Source organism: Pristiophorus japonicus, chromosome 14 (assembly GCF_044704955.1).
Source record: "Pristiophorus japonicus isolate sPriJap1 chromosome 14, sPriJap1.hap1, whole genome shotgun sequence".
NCBI classification, from domain to species: domain Eukaryota; kingdom Metazoa; phylum Chordata; class Chondrichthyes; family Pristiophoridae; genus Pristiophorus; species Pristiophorus japonicus.
Window position 1 is genome coordinate 154802413 of NC_091990.1, and position 25476 is coordinate 154827888.

General features: G+C 43.7%; 1 protein-coding gene across 1 annotated transcript in view; it reads right to left on the bottom strand.

Moving 5' to 3' along the window:
* Positions 1 to 25476, bottom strand: part of LOC139279649 (leucine zipper protein 2-like) — a 256324-nt gene that overhangs the window by 103394 nt on the left and 127454 nt on the right. The window contains exon 8 of the mRNA XM_070898756.1: positions 20272 to 20346. Within this exon, the coding sequence (XP_070754857.1) occupies positions 20272 to 20346 (75 nt within the window). The remainder of the gene's footprint in view (positions 1 to 20271; positions 20347 to 25476) is intronic.

A 25476-nucleotide genomic window follows, 5' to 3' on the forward strand; every position in this document is an offset into this window, starting at 1 on the left:
CAAAAGGTCTTCTTCCGTGCTGTAACCATTCTATGATTCTATGACCTCGCATCAACAGCCATTTGCGGAAGACTATTCCAAACTTTTACACCCTTTGTGTGTAGAAGTATTTCCTAATTTCATTCCTGAAAGGCCTGGCTCTAATTTTTATGCCACGTTCTAGACTCCCCAATCAACAGAAATAGTTTGTCCCGATCTAACCTATCATTTCACTTTATAAGCTTGAAAATTTAGATCAAATCAACCCTTAACCTTCTAAATTTCAGGGAATACAACCCTAGTTCGTGTAATCTCTCATCGTAATTTAACCCTATGAGTCCAGGGGCTGGATTTTCAGTTGTCTATAGCCACAGTTGGTGGCCAGAGTAGCTTTCAGCGCCCCGACGGAAAATTCATTAGAGGCTCACTGGGGGCGCAAACCATTAGTGCCTGCCTGCTGATCCTTGCTCCGATCATGACGTATTCCTGCTGCAACGCGCACGCTTGTGCCCTGATCGGTAAATTCGGTGCGAGTGCCTCATTGAGTTCCCGCCAATAATAACATCTGCAGAGTCGTTAACTGGTGGCTACTTAAAGGGATGAAGAAGCGCTTTCCTCGGAGGTCACAGTCAGCGCAACATTTACACAGAGGCTCCCAGTTTGCAGCGGCAGACAGACATACAGCATAGGTTGAAAACATGTGATTTCGAAAACTGGGTGCATTACTATGCCGCACCTTTAAGACTCGGCTTTTCTCGGGATCTGATTCGGAGTTCCGCACATGCACAATGGGTCTGCAAACTTTCGTTATCGACCCCCCCAGCTCTGGTGTGCAACGGCTGATTTATTGTCTGTCGGCTCTTCGACCAATTCTGATGAATTTCTGGGCAGGAAGCGCAAACCTTTTCAAGGCGCTAAAAGTACCGCTCCATCTGGATTAATGTCGCACGACTGAATTTCTCCCCCCAGGTATCATTCTGGCAAATCTACGCTACACTCCCTCCAAGGCCAATGTATCCTTCCTAAGGTGTGGTGCCCAGAACTGAACACAGTATTTCAGATGTGGTCTAACCAGGGCTTTGTGCAGCTGTAGCATAATTTCTACCCCCTTGTATTCTAGTCCTCTAGATATAAAGCCCAGCATTCCAATAGCCTTTTTGATTATTTTCTGTACCTATCCATGACATTTTAATGATGTATGTACATGGACCTCCAATGTTTCAAGCTTTTCACCATTTAGAAAGTACCCTGCTCTATCCTTTTCAGTTCCAAAGTGGATGACCTCACACTTGTCTACATTGAAATCCATTTGCCACAGTTTTGCCAATTCACTTAATTTATTAATTTCTCTTTGTAATGTTATGTTTCCATCTACACTATTTTCAATGCCGCCTTTCTTTGTGTCATCGGCAAATTTGGATATTTGGCTCTCTAAGTCCCATCATCTAAGTCATTAATAAATATGGTGATTTCAAAATTATAAAATACATTTCAAATTTTGTCTTATAACACTGCTGGGAAGCGCCTTGGGATGTTTTACTGCGTTAAAGGAGCTATATAAATAAAAGTTGTTGCTGTTGTTGTTGTTGAATACTTGAGGCCCCAACGGAGGTCCTTGTGGGACACCACTAGTCACATCCTGTCAATTAGAGTACTTGCCCATTACCCCTACTCTCTGTCTCCTGTCATTCAGCCAATTTCCTAACCAGGTCAATAATTTGCCTTCAATTCCATGAACTCCAACTTTAGCTAACAGTTTCTTTTGAGGGACTTTATCGAGTGCCTTCTGGAAGTCCATATAAATTACATCCATGGACATTCCTCTGTCCACTACTTTCGTCACCTCTTCAGGTTCGTCAGGCATAACCACCCTTTACAAATCCATGCTGGCTCTCTCTGATCAGCTGAAAATGTTCAAGATCAGAAAATAAGTCACAGCCAAATATCTGAAATGTATCCACATCATAATAGAGTATGTTGTACCTCTTATTCTGGATGACTGATATGATTTATTATGCCAGGAATAAAATGTCAATGAAAAGCAGTAATTTGTTGTCCTTTAATAAATTGCAGATAAATGTTCTCAGTGAATGATCTTGTTTTATTCACTTTTGAATACCTCTAGTATATTCCAATGGCATTTTAAAGATTCTTGCTGATTAATGGTCTGGAGGTCATGGCATCTGCAGCAATATTGAGCAGGCTGCTAATCTGGGAGCAGCTGATTCCCCTCTGCCACTTTCTGTCTCTACTTTGGTGCCAGTCCAATATATAATTTACACTTGAGTATAAATTGCAGTCAAAAATTTCATCAGTATCCACCAACGACTGTGACTGATCAAAACACAATCATTCTAAATTATTTTGTCAAGATACAAATTGGTGATGCTTTCTTTCAATACGTTTACTATATAGATGTCAGTGAAAATTGAAAACAATAAGGTTTGTACTTGAAGGTGAAATCTTTGGGATTGGATGTAGCATTTTGTGGGCCATAATGAGATTCCATCAGCAATACCAACAGGCATTTTGCTTCTGCATGATTTATCTTCCTAGCAATAACAGCTCTAGTTTCATAGGGCCCAAGTTTCCACCAACCCTAAGAACGTCGTACCTCAGTGAAGTGCATCGACTTTCTAGAATAAAAATGGCGCTGAAAACTTACATTGTAATTCTCCATGCTTCTTGGGACATCTTTGGGCTCAGCACAGCACAGCACAATGGGTGGAGGGCGGAGCTAGGTCCCGGCGCTGAAAACATTGCTGGGACGTCTGCACATGCGCACTAGAGTTTGTGCGCATGCGCAGTAGCTCCTGGCAGCCCAAATCTCTGCGACGCTCTGCAGGCTGTGTGGGAGGGGCCCGAAGCACGCCGTCCCGATCCCGGGCCAAGTGGCCTGCCGCACAGGCCGACCGCTGCCTTTCCGTGCTGAGGGCTACAAGAGACAGGTTGGTGGGGTGAAGATTTTTGATCGGGGGGAAGGGGAAGAATTTGTGGAGGAGGGGGAAGAGTTTTGATCTGGCAGGGGGGTAAGAGTTTTCATTGGGGCAGGGAGAAAGAGTTTTGATTGGGGGGGAAAAGTTTTGATCCAACGGTGGTGGGGTGGGGGGAAGAGTTTTGATCTGGCGGGGAGAAGCGAATTTTCAAAGGTTTTCCAATACTTGAATATCTAGCTATCTTTACTAAAAATATGCTCAGTTTAATCAGGCTCGCCCGATCTCGCTGCTTGGGATTTAAAAAAAAACGTTATTGTTAAAAGTGAAGTGTTTAATGCTTTGGAAAATCCTCTAACTTCCCTTTCCTTCCCCTCCCCCCACCTCCCGCCCACTATCTCTGGCTACCAGCGGCAGATTTCTAAAGTGCCCACAAAGTTTTTCTGAGCGTACAAAAGTGGACACATACGCTAGCCTAAGTTAGTTTGGAGTAACCTTTCTCAGTCTAAACTTGCTTAAATGGCCAAAACAGGTGTAAGTGGCTGGCAACGCCTCCTTCTGAAAAAAAAAACAGAACTAAAAAGAAACTGAACTAACTCACTGAAACTGGAGCAAACTAAATGTGGAGAATTGTGATTTTTAGGATACTCCAAAAAATACTAGTTGCTCCAAAAAAACAGGAGCAACTCCTGTGGAAACTTGGGCCCAAAGTGTTGTGACGGACATTCTGTAGGTTACCAATAATTGGAAGGAAGAGGGCAGAAAGTCAGATTAAACAGCAAATATGATCCAATTTTTATTGGCCCTCGATAAATAGTTTACTGCTCTACACAAGACTGTCTACATCTGATATGGAAGTATCCATAAAATGAATGAGCGGTGGGGGGGGGGGGGGTGGCCGTAGGGAGGGGGGCAGCGGGAGGGAGAGGTTAATAGCAGCTTGGAACTGCTTCTGTATCAGAGTGGCAAGTACAGGCAATTCATTTGAACCACTGTTAGTTTTACCAGTTTAAAAAAATTAATTCACGGTATGTGGGCATCGCTGGCAAACACAGCATTTATTGCCCATCCCTATTTGCCCATGTGAGAAGGTGGCGGTGAATGTCTTCTTGAACTGCTGCAGTCCGCGTGGTGATGGTACTTCCACAATGCTGTCAGAGAGGGAGTACCAGGACTTTTACCCAGTGACGCTGAAGAAATGGTGATATATTTCTCAGTCAGGATGGTGTGTGACTTGGAGGGAGAAGCCTTCACGAGTTGCTGCAGTGCATCTTGTAGATGGTACACACTGCAGCCACAGTGCGCTAGTGGTGGAGGGAGGAAATGTTTAAGGTGGTGGATGGGGTGCCAATCAAATGGGCTGTTTTGATATGGATAGTGTCGAGCTTCTTGAGTGTTGTTGGAGCTGCACTGATCCAGACAGGGGGAAAGTATTCTATCACATTCCTGGCTTGTGCCTTGTAGATGGTGAAAAGGCTTTAGGAAGTCAGGAGGCAACTCTGAGGCACAGAATAATAATAATATATTTTATTTATATAGCGCCTTTAACGTAGTAAAACATCCCAAGGCGTTTCAACAGCAATGTTACAAGACAAAACACATAAATTTGACACCGAACCACCAGAAGACAAATGTAGGTCCTTTACAGACAGAAATGGGTGAACTTGGAACAAGGAAATGGCAGAACAATTAAATAAATACTTCGGTTCAGCCTTCATGGAAGAGGACACAAATAACGTCCCAGAAATGCTAGGGAATCAAAGGTTTAGTGAGCAAGAGGAATTAAAGGAAATGATTATTAGTAAAAAAGTAGTGTTGGAGAAACTAATGGGACTGAAGGCAGATAAATCCCCAGGGCCTGATGATGATCTGCATCCCAGAGAACTAAAAGAGGTAGCCATGGAAATAGTAGATGCATTGGTTGTCATCTTCCAAAATTCTATAAATTATGGAACAGTTTCTGCAGATTGGAGGGTGGCAAATATAACCCCAGTATTTAAAAAAGGAGGGAAAGAGAAAACTGAGAACTACAGACCGATTAGCCTGACATCAGTAGTAGGGAAAATGCTATTTTCCTTACTGCTGTTATAAAGACTGTGATAACGGCACACTTAGGTAATATCAATGGTATTAAACAAAGTCAACATGGATTTATGAAAGGAAAATCATGTTTGACAAACCTACTGGAGTTTTTTGAGGATGTAACTGATAGAATAGATAAGGGAGAACCAGTGGATTTAGTGTATTTGGATTTTCAGAAGACCTTTGATAAAGTCCACATGAGAGGTTAGTGTGCAAAATTAAAGCACATAGGATTGGGGGTAATGTATTGGCATAGTTGATAAATTGGTTAGTAAGCGTCGAATCCCCAAAGATTTATTGGATATTGTCTGGACATTGCGTTTTAATATTTTTCTCACTGCAGAAAAAGCTGGAAGCTGTTTGTGGGAGGGGCCCAGGTGCTTCTCCATGTTGGACTTAGAATGATGGGCAGGGGTTCTGGGAAGACAATGGCTAAAATAAGGCAATTCATTGCAGGTGATGAGCAAAAGGAGAATCCATTGTTAAGCAATGTGAACTCGTCAAAGGTAAATCAGGTGAACTGATCAGTGATCGAGCCATTACCTGGAAAAGATACCAGAACAATAGAAAGCCATTAAGCCCAGCTCGGTCGGAAGTGAAAACCCATCACTGGACTCAAAACAGGAAGCCACGAAAACAAGGAAACTTTATTGGGCCAAAAGAAGACACACCCACAGGAAGCCTCAAAACAAACTTTATTCAGCCTGAAAGGGCGGACAGTATTGGGATATAAACGAGGCCGTGTAGGCCATAACTCGCTCTCTTGCTCTTGCTCGCCTCGCCTCTACAAGGACCAAGCCCTCCATATGGGACAGAGAGAAGAAACCAGAAGAGACACATTTCATCAGGAAAAGCAGCGTGTAAGTCAATGAATCGGTGAGCATCATCTATGCACACATATCTTTTAAGATCATAGCCACGGTAACTTGGGTTCTCCGAACCAATATCTTAGCGGTTTTCAGGGGAGGTTTTAGACGTGGGTACTTCGCAATAGGGACCTGTTTAGAAGGGCCAGGCTGTGTTTTGTACTGCATTTGTTTGTTTTACACACCAGGGTGTGTGTGGTTTTACTGGGTTCAGGTGTGTGTTTTAACTTTAATAAAAGAATTGCCGGTACTCGGACCAAGGTTCTCATCCCTGACTTAGTCATCTGTTCAGTACAGTAATCAGGTCTACAGGGCTGTAGTAATAACCACTCTCATGTATGGCTCAGAAACATGGTTCATGTACAGTAGACACCTCAAGTCGCTGGAGACATACCACCAACGATGTCTCCGCAAGATCCTACAATCCCCTGGGAGGACAAACGCATCAACGTTAGCGTCCTCATCCAGGCCAACATCCCCAGCATTGAAGCACTGACCACACATGATCAGCACCGCTGGGCAGACGACATAGTTCGCATGCCAGACACGAGACTCCCAAAGCAAGCGCTCTACTTGGAACTCCTTCATGGCAACCGAACCAAAGGAGGGTAGCAGAAACATTACAAAGACATCCTCAATGCCTCGCTGATAAAGTGCAACATCCCCACTGACACCTGGGAGACCCTGGCCAAAGACCACCCTAAGAGGAGGAAGTTCATCCGGGAGGGCACTGAGCACCTCGAGTCTCGTCGTCGAAAGCATGCAGAAATCAAGTGCAGGCAGTGAAAAGAGCATGCGGCAAACCAGTCCCACCCACCCCTTCCCTTGATGACTGTTTGTCCCACATGTGGCAGAGACTGTAGTTCTCGTATTGGACTGTACAGCCACCTAAGAACTCATTCTAAGAGTGGAAGCAAGTCTTCCTCGATCCAGAGAACCATCTATGATAATGCCAGTAATCACTCCCAGCATTAGAACTATTGTAAAGTGGGGGTGCTTCGAAAACACCTAAGGGAAACCACTTACAGACAGGAAACAGCGAGTAGAGGTAACAAAGGCATGAATGAGGGTTTCAGCAGCAGAAGAGCTGAGGCAGGGGTGGAGGCGGGCAATGTTATGGAGGTGGAAAAAGATGGTTTTAGTTCTGCCGTGGATGTGTGGCTGGAAAGTCATTTCAGGGTCAAATATGACACCTAGGTCGTGAACAGTCTTGTTCACCCTCAGATTGAGGCTAGGGAGAGGGATGGAGTCTGTGGTTAAGGAACGCAGTTTGTAGCGAGGACCAAAGATAATGGCTTTGGTCTTCCCAATATTTAATTGGAAAAAATTTCTGCTCATCCTGTACTGGATGTTGGACAAGCAATCTGACAATTTAGATACCAAGCAGGGGTCGACAGCAGTGGTGGAGAGGTAGAGTCGGATGTCGTCAGCGTACATGTGGAAACTGACTTCGTATTTTTGGATGATATTGCCAAGGGGAACCGTATAGATGAGAAATAAGAGGGAGCCAAGGACAGAGTGGAGAGACGTGAGTCCGAGGTTGGCGAGAGGCCGACAAAAGGCCGCGAGAGGCGTCGGGAGGTGAGTGGAGAGGCGTGAGTCCGGGGTCGGCAAGAGGCCTACAAAAGGCCGTGAGAGGCGTCGGGAGGTGCGTGGTGAGGCATGAGTCTGGGGTCGGCGAGGGGCCTATAAAAGGCCGCGAGAGGCGTCGAGGAGGTGCGTGGTGTGGCTAGCCAGTGCAGCTACAGGGAGAGGGCAAAAAAGAAGTAGAAAGAAACAGAAAGGTGATGTCACAGCCAAGGGGGTAAGTGATTGGCTGTTGATTGGTAAGTAGTTTTTCTTTTTTCTCTTCTATAACAGTGAGTAAACTTTAGCATTGTTGTTGCCAATTTAAGTTAATCTAAGGGTTAAGTCATGACAGGAGAGCTCGGTCACGTGATATGCTCCTCCTGTACCATGTGGGAACTCAGGGACACTACCGGTGTCCCTGACGACTACGTGTGCGGGAAGTGTATCCGCCTCCAGCTCCTGACAGACCGTGTTGCGGAGTTGGAGCTGAGGGTGGATTTACTCTGGAGCATCCACGATGCTGAGAATGACGTGAGTAGCACGTGTAGCGAGTTGGTCTTACCGCAGGTGAAGGGTCCACAGCCAGCTAGGGAATGGAAGACCAGCAGGAAGAGCAGTGCAAGAAAGGTAGTACAGGGGTCCCCTGCGGTCATCCCCCTGCAAAACAGATACACCGCTTTGGGTACTGTTGAGGAGGATGATTCATCAGGGGAGGGCAGCAGCAGCCAAGTTAATGGCACCGTGGCTGGCTCTGCTGCACAGAAGGGTGGGAAAAAGAGTGGGAGAGCTATAGTGATAGGGGACTCTATTGTAAGGGGAATAGATAGGAGTTTCTGCGACCGCAACCGAGACTCCAGGATGGTATGTTGCCTCCCTGGTGCAAGGGTCAAGGATGTCTCGGAGCGGCTGCAGAGCATTCTGGAGAGGGAGGGTGAACAGCCAGTTGTCGTGGTACATGTAGCTACCAACGATATAGGTAAGAAGCAGGAAGAGGTCCTACAAGCTGAATTTAGGGAGCTAGGAGATAAATTAAAAAGTAGGACCTCAAAGGTAGTAATCTCTGGATTGCTACCAGTGCCACGTGCTAATCAGAGTAGAGGGAGCAGGATAGTTAGAATAAATACGTGGCTTGAGCAGTGGTGCAAGAGGGAGGGATTCAAATTCCTGGGACATTGGAACCAGTTCTGGGGGAAGTGGGACCTGTACAAAAGGGACGGTCTGCACTTTGGCAGGACTGGAACTGATGTTCTAGGGGTAACATTTTCTAATGCAGTTCGGGAGTGTTTAAACTAATATGGCAGGGGGATGGGAACCTATGCAGCGAGATAGGGTGAAGTAATATGGAGTCAGAAACAGATGGTCGAAAGGTAAAAAGCAATAGTGGAAGGCCGAGTAAACAAAGGCAAGAAACAAAAAGGGCCACACTACATCATAATTCTAAAAGGACAAAGGGTGTTAAAAAAACAAGCCTGAAGGCTTTGTGTCTTAATACAAGGAGTATCCGTAATAAGCTGGATGAATTAACTGTGCAAATAGATGTTAACGGATATGATGTGATTGGGATTATAGAAACGTGGCTCCAGGATGTTCAGGGCTGGGAACTCAACATCCATGAGTATTCAACATTCAGGAAGGATAGAATAAAAGGAAAAGGAGGTGGGGTAGCATTGCTGGTTAAAGAGGAGATTAATGCAGTAGTTAGGAAGGACATTAGCTTGGATGATGTGGAATCTATATGGGTAGAGCTGCAGAACACCAAAGGGCAAAAAACGTTAGTGGGAGTTGTGTACAGACCTCCAAACAGTAGTGGTGATGTTGGGGAGGGCATCAAACAGGAAATTAGGGGTGCATGCACTAAAATTGCAGCAGTTATCATGGGTGACTTTAATATGCATATAGATTGGGCTAACCAAACTGGAAGCAATACGGTGGAGGAGGATTTCCTGGAGTGCATAAGGGATGGTTTTCTAGACCAATATGTCGAGGAATCAACTTGGGGGGAGGCCATCTTAGACTGGGTGTTGTGTAATGAGAGAGGATTAATTAGCAATCTCATTGTGCGAGGCCCCTTGGGGAAGAGTGACAATAATATGGTGGAATTCTACATTAGGATGGAGAATGAAACAGTTAATTCAGAGACCATGGTCCAGAACTTAAAGAAAGGTAACTTTGAAGGTATGAGGCGTGAATTGGCTAGGATAGATTGGTGAATGATACTTAAGGGGTTGACAGTGGATGGGCAATGGCAGACATTTAGAGACTGCATGGATGAACTACAACAATTGTATATCCCTGTCTGGCGTAAAAATAAAAAACGGAAGGTGGCTCAGCCGTGGCTATCAAGGGAAATCAGGGATAGTATTAAAGCCAAGGAAGTGGCTTACAAATTGGCCAGAAATAGCAGTGAACCTGGGGACTGGGAGAAATTTAGAACTCAGAAGAGGAGGACAAAGGGTTTGATTAGGGCAGGGAAAATAGAGTACGAGAGGAAGCTTGCAGGGAACATTAAGACGGACTGCAAAAGTTTCTATAGATATGTAAAGAGAAAAAGGTTAGTAAAGACAAACGTAGGTCCCTTGCAGTCAGAATCAACGGACGTCATAATGGGGAACAAAGAAATGGCAGACCAATTGAACAAGTACTTTGGTTCGGTATTCACTAAGGAGGACACAAACAACCTTCCGGATATAAAAGGGGTCAGAGGGTCTCGTAAGAAGGAGGAACTGAGGGAAATCCTTATTAGTCGAGAAATTGTGTTGGGGAAATTGATGGGATTGAAGGCCGATAAATCCCCAGGGCCTGATGGACTGCATCCCAGAGTATTTAAGGAGGTGGCCTTGGAAATAGCGGATGCATTGACAGTCATTTTCCAACATTCCAGAGATTCTGAATCAGTTCCTATCGAGTGGAGGGTAGCCAATGTAACCCCACTTTTTAAAAAAGGAAGGAGAGAGAAAACAGGGAATTATAGACCGGTCAGCCTTACATCAGTAGTGGGTAAAATGATGGAATCAATTATTAAGGATGTCATAGCAGTGCATTTGGAAAGAGGTGATATGATAGTTCCAAGTCAGCATGGATTTGTGAAAGGGAAATCATGCTTGACAAATCTTCTGGAATTTTTTGAGGATGTTTCCAGTAGAGTGGACAAGGGAGAACCAGTTGATGTGGTATATTTGGACTTTCAGAAGGCTTTCGACAAGGTCCCACACAAGAGATTAATGTGCAAAGTTAAAGCACATGGGATTGGGGGTAGTGTGCTGACAGGGATTGAGAACTGGTTGTCAGACAGGAAGCAAAGAGTAGGAGTAAACGGGTACTTTTCAGAATGGCAGGCAGTGACTAGTGGGGTACCGCAAGGTTCTGTGCTGGGGCCCCAGCTGTTTACATTGTACATTAATGATTTGGACGAGGGGATTAAATGTAGTATCTCCAAATTTGCGGATGACACTAAGTTGGGTGGCAGTGTGAGCTGCGAGGAGGATGCTATGAGGCTGCAGAGTGACTTGGATAGGTTAGGTGAGTGGTCAAATGCATGGCAGATGAAGTATAATGTGGATAAATGTGAGGTTATCCACTTTGGTGGTAAAAACAGAGAGACAGACTATTATCTGAATGGTGACAGATTAGGAAAAGGGGAGGTGCAACGAGACCTGGGTGTCATGGTACATCAGTCATTGAAGGTTGGCATGCAGGTACAGCAGGCGGTTAAGAAAGCAAATGGCATGTTGGCCTTCAGAGTGAGGGGATTTGAGTACAGGGGCAGGGAGGTGTCGCTACAGTTGTACAGGGACTTGGTGAGGCCACACCTGGAGTATTGTGTACAGTTTTGGTCTCCTAACTTGAGGAAGGACATTCTTGCTATTGAGGGAGTGCAGCGAAGGTTCACCAGACTGATTCCCGGGATGGCGGGACTGACATATCAAGAAAGACTGGATCAACTGGGCTTGTATTCACTGGAGTCCAGAAGAATGAGAGGGGCTCTCATAGAAACGTTTAAAATTCGGGTTTAGACAGGTTAGATGCAGGAAGAATGTTCCCAATGTTGGGGAAGTCCAGAACCAGGGGTCACAGTCTAAGGATAAGGGGTAAGCCATTTAGGACTGAGATAAGGAGAAACTTCTTCACCCAGAGAGTGGTGAACATGTGGAATTCTCTACCACAGAAAGTTGTTGAGGCCAATTCACTAAATATATTCAAAAATGAGTTAGATGTAGTCCTTACTACTAGGGGGATCAAGGGGTATGGCAAGAAAGCAGGAATGGGGTACTGAGGTTGCATGTTCAGCCATGAACTCATTGAATGGTGGTGCAGGCTTGAAGGGCCGAATGGCCTACTCCTGCACCTATTTTCTAAGTTTCTATGTTTCTAGATCTTTGAGGGACACTAGACGTAACGATGCCAGAGTGGGACAAGAAGCCATTGCAGGAGAAGCCATTGCAAGTTACTTGTATGGCACCAGTGTTACTTGCCATTTATCAGCCCAAGCCTGAATGTTGTCCAGGTCTAGCTACATGCACGGACTGCATCATTGTCTGAGGAATTGCAAATGGAAATGAACATTGTTTCATCATCAGTGAACATCCCCACTTTTAACCTTATGATGGAGGGAAGTTCATTGATGAAGCAGCTGAAGATGGTTGGCCTAGGACACTGCCCGAGAAACTCCTGCAGCGATGTCCTGGGGCTGAGATGATTGACCTCCAACAACCACAACCATCTTCCTTTGTGCTTGGTATGACTCCAGCCAGTGGAGAGTTTTCCCCCTGATTCCCATTGACTTCAAATTTATTAGGGTTCCTTGATGCCACATTTCGTCAAATGCTGCTTGATGTCAAGGGCAGTCACTCTCACCTCACTTCTGGAATTCTGCTCTTTTGTTCATGTTTGGGCCAAAGTTGTAATGAGATCTGGAGCTGAGTGGTCATGGTGCAACCCAAACTGAGCATCGGTGAGCAGATTATTGGTGAGTAAGTGTTACTTGATAGCACTGTTGACGACACCTTCCATTACATTGCTGATGATTGAGAGTTGGCTGATGGGGTGGTAATTGTCTGGATTGGATTTGTACTGCTTTTGTTGACAGGACATACCTGGGCAATTTTCCACTTTTCGAGTAGATACCAGTGTTGTAGCTGTACTGCAACAGTTAGATGCATAGCTAGTTGTGGAGCACAAATCTTCAGCACTACACCTGGGATATTGTCGGGACCCATAGCTTTTGCAGTATCCAGCGCACTCAGCCATTTCTTGATATTACATGGAGTGAATCGAATTTGCTGAAGGCTGGTTTCTGTAATGGTGGGGACCTCAGGAGGAGGCCGAGATAGATCATCCACTCGGCACTTCTAGCTGAAGATGGCTATAAACCCTTCAGCCTTGTCCTTTGCACACATGCTGGGCTCCGCCATCATTGAGGATGGGGATATTCATGGAGCCTCCTCCTCCCATTAGATATTTAATTGTCCATCATCATTCATGACCAGATGTGACAGAACGACAGAGCTTTGATCTGATCTGTTGATTGTGGGATTGCGTAGCTCTGTTTATAGCATGCTGCTTCCGCTGTTTAGCATGCTTGTGGTCCTGTGTTGTAGCTTCACCAGGTTGGCACCTCATTTTTAGGTATGCCTGGTCCTGGCATGCTCTTCTATACTACTTATTGAACTAGGTTTGATGCCCTGGCTTGCTGGTAATGTTAGAGTGAGGGGTATGCCATGAGGTTACAGATTGTGGTGGAATACAATTCTGCTGCCGCTGATGGTCCACAGCGCCTCATGGATGTCCAGTTTTGAGCTGCTAGATCTGTTCTGAATCTATCCCATTTAGCACGGTGGTAGTGCCACACAACACAATGGAGGGGGTCCTCAGTGTGAAGACAGGACTTCCTCTCCACAATGACTGTGTGGTGGTCAATTCTATTGATACTTTCATGGACAGATGCATTGGTGACAGGTAGATTGATGAGGACGAAGTCACGTAGGTTTCTCTCTCGTATTGGTTCCGTCACCATCTGCTGCAGGCCGCCTTTGGCAGCTATGTCCTTCAAGATTTGGCCAACTCGGTCAGTAGTGGTGCTACCGAGCCACTCTTGGTGATGGACATTGAAGTCCCCCACCCAGAATACATTTTGTGCCCTTGCTACCCACAGTGCATCCTTCAAGTAGTGTTCAACATGGAGGAGTACTGATTCATTAGCTGACCGGTGGTAATCAATAGGAGGTTTCCTTGGCAATGCTTGACCTGATGCCATGAGACTTCATGGGATCCGGAGTCAATGTTGAGGACTCCAGAAGGCATTTCTTCCTGACTGTATACCACTGTGCCGCCACCGTTGGGACAGGAGATACCCAGGGATAGTGATGGAGGAGTCTGGGACGTTGGCTAACAGATATGATTCTGTGAGTAAACTTCATTATCAGAGTGACTGTCTACTGGAATGGTCGTTGTGGGGTGTAGGGGAGAGAAAGAGAGAATCAGTTTTCAAAGAAGCTCAGATTTATTGTTACTAGCAGGTTACCAAAAATGCTGTGACATATATGGAGCCAATGAAGTAGCTTTTTTTAAACTGTAGTCGCTGTTGTAATGTAGGAAATGCGGCTGCCAATTTGCACAAAGCAAGATCCCACAAACAGCAATGTGATAATGACCAGATAACCTTTTTTAACGATGTTGCTTGAGGGATAAATATTGGACAGGGTTTTGGGGCGAACTCCCCTGCTCTTCTTCAAAATTGTGCCATGGGATCTCACCTGAGAGAGCAGACGAGACCTCATCTGAAAGATGGCACCTCTGACAGTGCAACACTTCCTCAGCACTACACAGGAGTGTTAGCCTGGATTATGTCCTAGAGCTCGGAGCTTGATCCCGTAACCTTCTGACTCAGAGGCAAGAGTACTGCCACTGAGCCAAGGCTGACACATTCCAAACAGATTTCAGTCCTTTATCTGTCTGGGCTATCTTGAAATTTCAAGACATTAGTACCACATGGGACGAAAATTGACGATTCCCTTAAGGTTTGTTGTGATATATTCGTTACAACCTCACAACACATACAGGACTCCAAGGTGGCTCCATTCCTTTTATTCTTGTTGTAAACAGCAGAGGCTGCATTACCACAGTAGTCCACTAGGTAGAGCAGTCGTCCATAAGGTGGAACTATATTACACTTCTCCCTCCTTAATGAAGAAGTAATTACAACAAACAATCATCATACATAACTTGCATGGTTATACATAACAACAGATATGGACTTATTTTGCGATTTTTACAAATCAAATTTAACCACTGGTTTTCTGTTTCAAAGAGGATACATTCGCTCTCGAACAGAACCTTCTAAACATAGTGTAGAACTTACCATGATTCTTCTCGGCTGATCCTGGGGAAAGATTCCCTCCAAGGGATACCCTTGATCTACATTTGAACTCTCAATAACTTCAGACTGTGTGTCTGCCTGACTCGGACTCAAACTTAAATTCTGACTTTCTTTTGGACTTGTTTCTAGTACATTTGATAAAAGATATGCTACTGGTACTGTACTTGTAATAAAACTATCTGAGGAGTCAGAAATAATCAAATCATTCCAACTTCCAATTCCTCGCACATCTGTCGGTAACATATGATCAATATGAACAAATCTATCCTGTCCATGATCAAACATCTTAATTAAATATGTGCGATGATCACATATCTTCACCACTCTTCTTGATAACCACTTTAACCATTTATGGTGATGGTTCTTCACTCTCAACTTCTGATTTAATTTAACACTTCTCTCTCTTATTCTACCTCCATCATGATTCTCTTTCTGTCTTAATTGTTTCTCTTCTACTGACTGTGCCAAGTTTGGCTTTAACAACGAGAACCTGGTTCATGGCTGTCGTTTGAGAAAGGTGTGTGGGGGACCTGACCCATCCACCTCCATGGCACGAACCTGGTATTGCAGTACTTCCAGGAACGGTGCAGTGGCTCTAGGCCTTTTGGCTAAGAGCATTGGCGCAGAGTGATCCTTGACTGGTGCAGGGTGACCTCTGGCGTTTGTGACTTGACAAAGAATTGGAAACGATTGGCTACGAATTTATAAATTAAAAAAAAAAAAAAAAAAACAACTCTGCTTGTGTTCTACCAGTACGAGGAGTATTATGATAAGTAATTAGAAAATTAGCCAATTTGTGGTTTAACGACAATTGTCATTACTTTGGATTTGGATCGAATATTTGTTTGATGAGAGCTCGTTTTACAATTTGTACTGTGCACTCTGCTGCACCATTTGAAGCAGGGTGGTATGGTGGAACCTTGGGTATGTTTCACAGCATTTTTGTTTTTGAACTGTGCGAATTCTTCTGAACAAAATTGTGGTCCATTATCAGACAACATTTCTTCTGGGAAGCCATATGAAGAAAATAATCTTCGCAAAATGTCTAATGTTTTACTTGTTGTTATTTTCCGCATTGGAAACACCACTATCCACTTCAAATGGTTATGAATCACAATGAACAATTGCTGTCCTTCTAGCTCAGCAAAATCGATATGCAACCTTTGCCACACCCTGGGAGGCCATTTCCATGGCAGTAATGGCACTGATGCTGGGTTCTTGCTTACCGATTGACATGTAATACACTGACTCACGATGTACTCTATATCTTTACCTAGACCTGGCCATCATAAGTAACTGCGTGCAAAACTCTTGGTCAAGCACATTCCCAGGTGCTAGTCATGAAGATCTCCTAATAATTTGGACCTGAACTTATTTTGGATAACCATTCTTGCATCCCACATGATTCAATCTTTAGTGATTGATAATTCATTTCTATGAATGAAGAATGGATAAATATCTTTCTCTGATGCGTGGTTTGGACAGCCATTTACAATGTAATCATATACCTTTGACATTACTGGGTCACGTTTGGTTGCTCTACTAATTTCTTCAGCTGTGACTGGCAGTTCATCAATGTATGAAAAATAGAACACTTCTTCCCTATCGGGTGTAACTTGTGATGGGGAAGGCAATCTAGACATAGCATCAGCATTACTGTGATCAGCTGATCGTCTGTACTCAATATCATATGTATATGCTGACAATATCAAAATCCCATCTCTGTATTCAGGCTGCAGCTAATGTTGGAACTGGGGACTTTGGATGGAGGATTGCTGTCAGGGGCTTATGGTCCATAACGATGGTAAACTTACGACCATACAAGTATTTGTGGAACTTCTTGACCCCAAAAATTTATGCCAAAGCTTCCCTTTCGATTTGCACATAATTATGCTGAGAGGCACTGAGAGTGCGTGAAGCAAAAGCAATTGTTTTCTACTCCCCACTATGTAGTACATGAGAGATCACTGCCCCAACTCCATACGGTGAGGCGTTACATGCTAGCTTGATCTCCTTCGATTTGTCATAGTAAACTAACATGGTGCCCTCTACCCATTAGCTTTTACACTCCTTGAATGCTGCGTCATATTCTTCTGACCACTTCCAATGGACCTGTTTTTTCAACAGCTCATTCAGTGGATGTAACACTGTAGCCAAATTTGAAAGGAACTTTCCATAGTAATTCAAAAGACCCACAAATGATCGAAGTCAGTGACATTCTTGGGGGTAGGTGCATTTCTAATTACATCCAGCTTTCCCTTGGTTGGATGTAAACCATCTTCGTCTACTCTGTGCCCTAAGTACTCCACTGAGTTTTGAAATAACTCACACTTGTGAGCAGTCACTTGAACTCTGTGCTTCTCTAGCCATTTGAGCACTTCATTCAATATGTTATTATGGATTTGCCTATTTGGTGCTGAAATCAGTATGTCATCTAAATAACATATTACCCCTTTAATGCCTTGCAAAATCTGGTTCATCACCCATTGAAATATGGCAGGGGCAGCAGATACTCCAAATGGTAGCCTATTAAATTGATATAGACCTAGATGAGTATTTACAGTCAAGCATGACTTGGACTCCTCATCTAGTTCCAATTGTAAGTAGGCATTTGTAAGATCCAACTTTGAGAAGATCTGACCATCTGTCAGTGTGGTGAACAAATCTTCTATATTCGGCAATGTATTGGGGAGATTACCCTCTAGAACCTGGTTTACGGTTACTTTATAATCAGCACACAACTTTACCTTACCGTCTGACTTAGGTACAACAACAATGAGTGTAGCCCAATTACATATATCTACCTTAGAGATAATGTTCTCAGTCTCAAGTCTTTTGAGTCTTGCTCAACTTTCTCCTTTAGTGCATATAATACGAGACATGGCTTGCAGTAAACTGGTCCAGCATCCTTCTGTACCCTGACACTCGCCTTGAAGCCTTGGATCAGACTGCCTGTTTCACAGAACACCTTCGGATACTTCTTGATGACATCATCCTTCGATGCAAATCTCATTTCAACACGAAAAATCTCACTGCAATCTAGCTTCAGTGATCCCAACCAATTTCTTCCTCATAAGGCAGGCTTGTCTCCTGCCACTATTAAGAGAGGCAAGCTCTGAAATTGATCCTTGTATTTCACCTGTATGGTGATATGACCAACCACAGGAATGTTCTCTCCTGAGCAGCCTCACAGTTCTATCTTGGAATTCTCCAGTGGAAAATCACGCAATTTGCCGAGATATAGCGATTCCAGTACCACATTCACGGATGCAACAGTGTCGATTTCCATGGGTATCTTGGTTCCTGCAATGTCTACTTGGATGATGATACTTTTCGATACCTTTGTGCTCCTAATGATGTGTATCTCTTCATCCAGTTGCGTTTCTTCCATGCTATGTACTCTCTGGGATTTCTATTTATAGCCTTGAAAGTTGGTTTACTCTTCAGTCAGCATGCTTTTGCAAGATGCCCAGTTTTCATGCAGAAGAAACACTCTGCCTTCATATATGGACAACTTTGAGCAATGTGTTGTCCCAAACACTGATAGCATGACTTCAATGTATTGTTACCTTGGCCAGTTGCTGAGATCTTGGGCCCCAACTGCCTTTTACTTTTAACCTGCAGACGATTCACCTCAGTTGTCTGACAACTGAAAATGGTACGAAATTCTTGGGAATATTGGTCGGCCTTATCCATTGACATAACTGTTTGACAAGCTAAATCAAAAGTCAAGTTGGAAGTTGACATCAACTTTCTTCTGATTGCTTCATTTTTCATCCCACAAACAAAACGGTCACGCAATGCTCGGTCCTGAAAGTTTCCGAAATGATAGCTTCTTTAATGCTATAATGTACTCACTGATACTTTTGTCGGTTAACTGATCTCGTATCCCGGAACGATAACTTGCAGCAATTTCCAGGGGCTCAGAACTGTAGTGCTGTTCTAATTTCCTTATAATGTCCATAAATTATGTATCCTTTGGCCTGATGGGAACAAGCACATTTTTCAGGGTTTCATACAGCTCAAGTCCTGCTTCAATGAGGAAAATAGCCTGTTTTCTTTCCAACACCACCCGGTTATGATTTTCATCATCGGGGACTTCAATGATACTATTCGCGGTGAAAAACATTTCTAACCGCTCCACATACGTTCCGAAAATTTCACGGTCACGATGGAATTCACCCAAGCACCCTATTATTTCCATAGGTGTGGCCATCTGGACTCTGGCAGTTTAGCCAAGTGTGCTTGTAATTTACCTTGGATTTTTCGCTGCTATGCAAACAAAGGATCTCTCTGGCCTCTGTTTTGTTTGGCTCGAATCGTCCACCAACAACAATTTCAGCAAGGGTATCCGATTATCCGATCCTTCATCGCCAATGTGATATATTCCTTACGACCTCACAACACACACAGGACTCCAATATTCTTGTTGTAAACAGCAGAGGCTGCATTACCACAGTAGTGCACTCAGGTGGAGCAGTAGTCCATAAGGTGGAACTATATTACACCTGTTGCCACCGGAAATCGGTGGTCACGCTGCAGAGTGCAATGGCCAGCGATTTTTCGTGTAATGGCTGCCATTTTTTAAATTCGACTCCTGCGGTATCCCAGTGGTGACCCGCTCTACTGCTGCCGATCCATCCTAAGTGCGTGAGCAGAGCGCACACCGCCAATGTCCCCCCTCCCCACCCCGATGGTGAAATTCCGCTGAAAAATTCTTCTTCCCACCGCTCAGTGCCAGCGGCAGCTTTTTCTGCCGGTGCACTGAGCTTGGAGTCCTTCTAAAATGGTGGTGCAGCTGCCATTAAAGGGGAGAACCTACTGCCACTACCGCCATGTTTTCTTTTTTGTCGGCCGACTGCCATGTTGGGCCAACAATTATGCCGCCGGATTCGGCCGTCCTGACCAAAACCCTCCCTGGTGGCGCAGTGCACCAAACTTAAAGAATCGCGCAGGCTCTCTTCTTTAAGTGATGGTGAGAGCCGTGGTGATGCGGTGCCGAGATGACATCATCAGCGCTACGCTGATGACTGACAGCGGTGGACACTACACCCGCCCCCAACTTCCGCCCCTCTAGACTGCGAAGTTCTGCTCACCGCCGCACATCCGCCCCCATTATGACCGACTGCCGGTTCCACTGAAAGAAAAAGCCAAGAGCGGAATTTTGCTCAAGAGGCCACTGCATCGACCACGCCGGTAAAAACAGCAGAAACACGGGTAGGGGCGCCCCGTTTCCAACAGTGGTCAATTTCGGCCGCATTAGCAACCTGCCTGCTCTCCTCCTCTCCCAGTCTGTCGTAATCATTAGAATTTTCCTCAATGCTAGGAAACAAAATCAAGCAATTTCACGTTGTAGTTACAGCTTCGAAATAGCAGAAATGCGGCAGAAGAGTATCAGGAAAATAACAAGCTTCACAGTGATACTGAAAAGGTAATTCAGTGCCCTCATTTATAAAATTCTTGTCACCTTATCACCTGCTTGCTTTTCCAATTCTTGTTTAGCTGCTAACAGTTTGTGCTCCAGATCAGATAGTTGCTGTGCCTAGATAGAGAAAAATACAGTAAACCGCAGTGTACAATAGCAGAAACAACATAATTGTGTGCTCAAAAACTGCCTCAGCACAATATGCATAATGATTAAAAGGTCATTGATTCATTAATAAACATTGTTAGTTTGTAATAGATTGATCATAATGTCACACCAGGTAAGGTGCTGAATTTATTGGTGTGAATATCTATTATAAGATCAGTAAATTTCAAAAGATGACGTGACAACTTCAGATGACGAAGGCCATTCCACCCATTTTAGTTCATCCATCTAGAATGATCTTAAAATCCTCCTATTGAAGCATGAAGCACAGCTGCTTCAAACAGCTCACCAATGCCCTCCTGGCCAGAGAGAACAATACATTTAAATAAAATGTATTAATTCATGGGATGTGAGCATCACTGGCAAGGTCAGCATTTATTGCCCATCCCTAATTGAGAAGTTGGTGGTGAGCCGCCGCCTTGAACCACAGAAATCCATTGTAGCAGTTTTCTTTTGGTACAACAGAGTGGCTTGCCAGCGGACATTTCAGAGGGCAGTTAAGAGTCAACCACATTGTTGTGGGTTTGGAGTCACATTATAGGCCAGACCGGATAAGGACGGCAGACTTCCCTTCGCTAAAGGACATCAGTGAGCCAGTTGGGATTTAAGACAATTTGGTAGTTTCATTGTCACCATTATTGGGCCGAAAGCTGCAGCCCCATTGGCGAGTATGACGTACGCACACACCCACCAGGGCCGAGCAATTTCCGGGTTTTCGCGCACAACTCACATGCGGGAAAACTCGGAACTTGTGATCTTCACTTCGTGACAGATCCAATGCATCCCTGGGAAAAGGGCATCTGCGGGCGGAAAGATGGGCCATTTGCCCAACTTCTGCCCAGCGAATGCCCATGAAATTCTTACGCCTGGTAAAGGCGTACGAGTTTAAAAAAACATTCTTATCAATCATTTATTCATTTTAAAAAAACCTATACAATAAGGTAAGTTTATTTTTAGCCCCTTTAAAACATCTAAATTTATTTTTCCAAAAATTAAATTTTTATTTTAAATATTTAATTAAATGGCATTTTAATTCATTTTAAATATGTAAAGGTTTTTTATTTATTTATTTGATGTGTAGATGTATTTTTGTGGTATTCCCATTCATGCTTATGGGGTTTTTGTACAGACGGAATCCCTTCTTTTATTGATTGGGCCGGCCCACGTGATGCCAGGGGCGATTCCGAACCGCATGTGCTCCTGAGATATGTGGGCCTCTACCTGTGGGTACCCGGAGAGGCTCAGGACTGCAAATCTCCCAATTTCCCGAACCACCAAGTAGGCGGCCATTTTATTTGCAGATTGGAGACATTTCTTCATGGGAAGTCTCCAACTGCAAATTCAGGGCCATGAGCTTTTTATTCCAGATTTACTGAACTAACTGAATTTAAATTCTTCAACTGCTATAGTGAGATTTGAATACATGTCCCCAGATTAATCAATCCAGATCTCTAGATTATTATTCCAGTAACATAGCCACAATACTACTGCAATCTCCTCCAGCCCCACAATCCCCCGAGATGTCTGCACTCCTCTAATTCTGCCCTCTTGAGCATCCCTGATTAGAATCGCTCAACCATTGATGGCTGTGCCTTCAGCTGCCGAGGCCCCAAGCTCTGGAATTCGCTGCCTAAACCTCTCCGCCTCTCTACCTCTCTTTTCCCCTTTAAGACCCTCCTTAAAACCTATCTCTTTGACCAAGCTTTTGATCACCTGCCCTAATTTCTCCTTATGCTACTCGGTTTTAAATTTTTTAGCGCATAATACTACTGTGAAGGGCCTTGGGATGTTTCACTACATTTAAGGGGCTATATAAGTACAAGTTGTTGTAGTTGTTGTTAATCATAGTACAATGCACTGGAGGTACGGGGGTGCCACCACTCGGAGTACGCCGTTGTATTCCCTTTGAAATGCCCCACAAGTTCTGGAGTTCCACATCCGCTTGCGCATGCGCAAAATCCGGAACTTGCAGCCTGTCAACGTACAAATTGACAGGATGTCCACAGGGGCCCCAAAAAAGCAATTGTTGGCACAGAGTTGGGCTATTTGCCCAGCGATTGACCAGCAATTGCCCACGTGAGTCTTATGTTTGATGCAAGCAGGTGCAGGCTTAAGTTAAACCTTTTCAAATCCTAAATTATGCACATATACTGTATTAAAAGAGTTTATACAAATATTAGCCCGGATTACACTTTTAATGATGCCTCTCTATCTCTCTTTTCTCCTTCAAGACACTCCTTAAAACATACCTCTTTGACCAAGATTTTGATTACCTGCACTAATTTCTCCTTATGCGGCTCGGTGTCAAATTTTTAAATCTCATAATACTCCTGTGAAGTGCCTTGGGATGTTTCACTACGTTAAAGGTGCTATATAAATACAAGTTGTTGTTGTTGTTCGCGATGGATGCCAACAGCCAGAATAGGAGAGCTGTGGGGTTTGCAACAGTGGCCGGCTGCCCTCGAGCCTAAGGTATCTATAGAGTGCATTTATGTAGCTACTAGGTACCAGAAGACAAGCCAGCAGTTTCTGTGAACAGGAAGGATTTAAGAGGTGAATTCCTGCCTTAAATAGACTGCTGACTGACGCGCCAGAAATTGTGCTCCCGAAGTGGAAGGCTGCCAGGCCTGTCAGTCAGAAGCCCTGCCAGTGAGATTCTAATGAGGGCCAGCAGTTCAAATAACCCGAGCCTGTTTTCTGGGGCAGCGGGTGAGCTCCTCGCTATCCATCCACCCAAAACCTACCCACAGTTAAAATCAGAGCTTCCAATCTTCTCCATCACTCAGACCTCTACCATTATGGAACAACCTCCTAACTCTTCTCTGCACTGGCTCCAACACATGAATGTCTCCTTTGTGTCTCGGCGACCGGAACTGGACACAGTCCTCGAGGTGTGGTCTGACAGTTTGATCATTTTACTGTTTCAGCTACATAGTACAACATTCTACTGGCTGTGCTGATTGTTGCATTGACTGAGCATGCTGGCTGTTATGAAAATATGGCTCTTAGGTCTTTTCATCTTCACGTTTTATTATCTCAAGTCAATAAAAAGGAAAATTGGGTATAAAGAGTGATCAACACCCGCCAGACCATCTTGCAACCCTCCAAGGTCAAATGATCACACTCACTGGTTTCTTAGTTTATCACTATTCACCATAAATCGAACTGATTGTCAATCTGAGTCAGCGATTTCAATTAATTTACTGCCTTTGGTTTTGCCCCAAAAGAACCTGAATTGATATTTTGTATTCTGTAAAGCCAATTTAAAAATAATATGCGAACATACAAAATTGATGGGCAGGAAAAGACTAGTTGGTCCATCAAGTCTGCCCCACACCAAGATTGCTGGACCATCATGGCTAAATACTTCTTCATCCCATGACCCCACCCACTCCACCCGCCCCACCTCACACCCCACCCCACAGCCATGAAATCCATATAATCTTTAATATTTTTTGACCAAACTTTATTATATGAAACTGTGAAAATAAAGTAAAACATAGCATAACATTTAATTTTGTAGTAATCACATAAATTAAAATTAATCAATTGAAAAAGCCAGCTAATTATCCCTAAAAGGGGCTATTAAGCCAGAGGTTTACTCACTCTTTGTTAATGATGCATCTTCTATATTGATAAATAAATTCAAAAATAAATAAGTTCAGTTTGGTTTCTTAATAAGATATTACATAAGAATTAGGAGCAGGAGTAGGACCAAGAATTAGGAAGAATGTTCCCAATGTTGGGGAAGTCCAGAACCAGGGGTCACAGTCTAAGGATAAGGGGTAAGCCATTTAGGACCAAGATGAGGAGAAACTTCTTTAACCAGAGAGTGGTGAACCTGTGGAATTCTCTACCACAGAAAGTTGTTGAGGCCAATTCACTAAATATATTCAAAAAGGAGTTAGATGAAGTCCTTACTACTAGGGGGATCAAGGGGTATGGCGAGAAAGCAGGAATGGGGTACTGAAGTTGCATGTTCAGCCATGAACTCATTGAATGGTGGTGCAGGCTAGAAGGGCCGAATGGCCTACTCCTGCACCTATTTTCTATGTTTCTATGTTTCTATATGGCCCTCGAGCCTGCTCCACCATTCAATAAGATCATGGCTGATCTTCCACATCAACTCCACTTTCCCACCCGACCCCATATCCCTTGATTCCCCAAGAGTCCAATTATTAAAATGCCCTTATTTAAAATTCTGCATATTTTATTCATGTGCCAATTAAATCTGAATTTCATGTATAAAAACAGAGTTTATTTGAAATAATTCAAATATGAGAACGAAAGTTTGAATCCTGCTAGGTCTGATGTCATTAAAGACTGGTCTTTCTGCTGACTAAGAATGCTACATGGAATAATTTTGAGCAGTTCTTAACCCTGTTAATAGGCATTAATTCATGATGCAAAACTGTACTTAATGTAGCACTAATTAGATCTAAATTGGCAATAATCGGAGACTGGAATCCAGGAATATAATACCAGAATTGAAGAAACTTTGCCTTACGCCCAACTGACAGTACAAGTTATCCCTGCTGTCTTGGCCAATATATATCCCTGAATCAACATCACTAAAAAAAAATGATCTGGTCATTATTACATTGCTGTTTGAGGGACCTTGTTGTGCGTAAATTGGGCTGTAAAGCGCTTTGGGATGTCCTGAGGTCGTGAAAGGCACTATATAAATGCAAGTCTTTATTTTCTTTGCTTTAACCCATGCTATACAGTAGTATCCATTTAATAAAAATGCAATTGCAGTTAATCAATCAGGTCGGGTGATCGCTAATCTTTTGAAAAGTGTATAAGGTTGACTCTTGTGTGTTCTATATTTGTAAAATAAAAATAATGTTGGTTGAATCCTTTGCCTTGTGCTTTATTCCACTGGATCTATATGACATATACTCAACCTGGTACTGTACCGAGTGCCAGACTGGAAAGGTGTTTCATTCTCCCAGCACTGAGATTCTACAATTTAATGAGCACAAAAGTCTATCCTATATATATATGCAATCACTGTAGGCATTCTCTGTAACATGCAAAACAAAAGCCTTAATTTATTGCTTAAAAATAGAATATTTTACA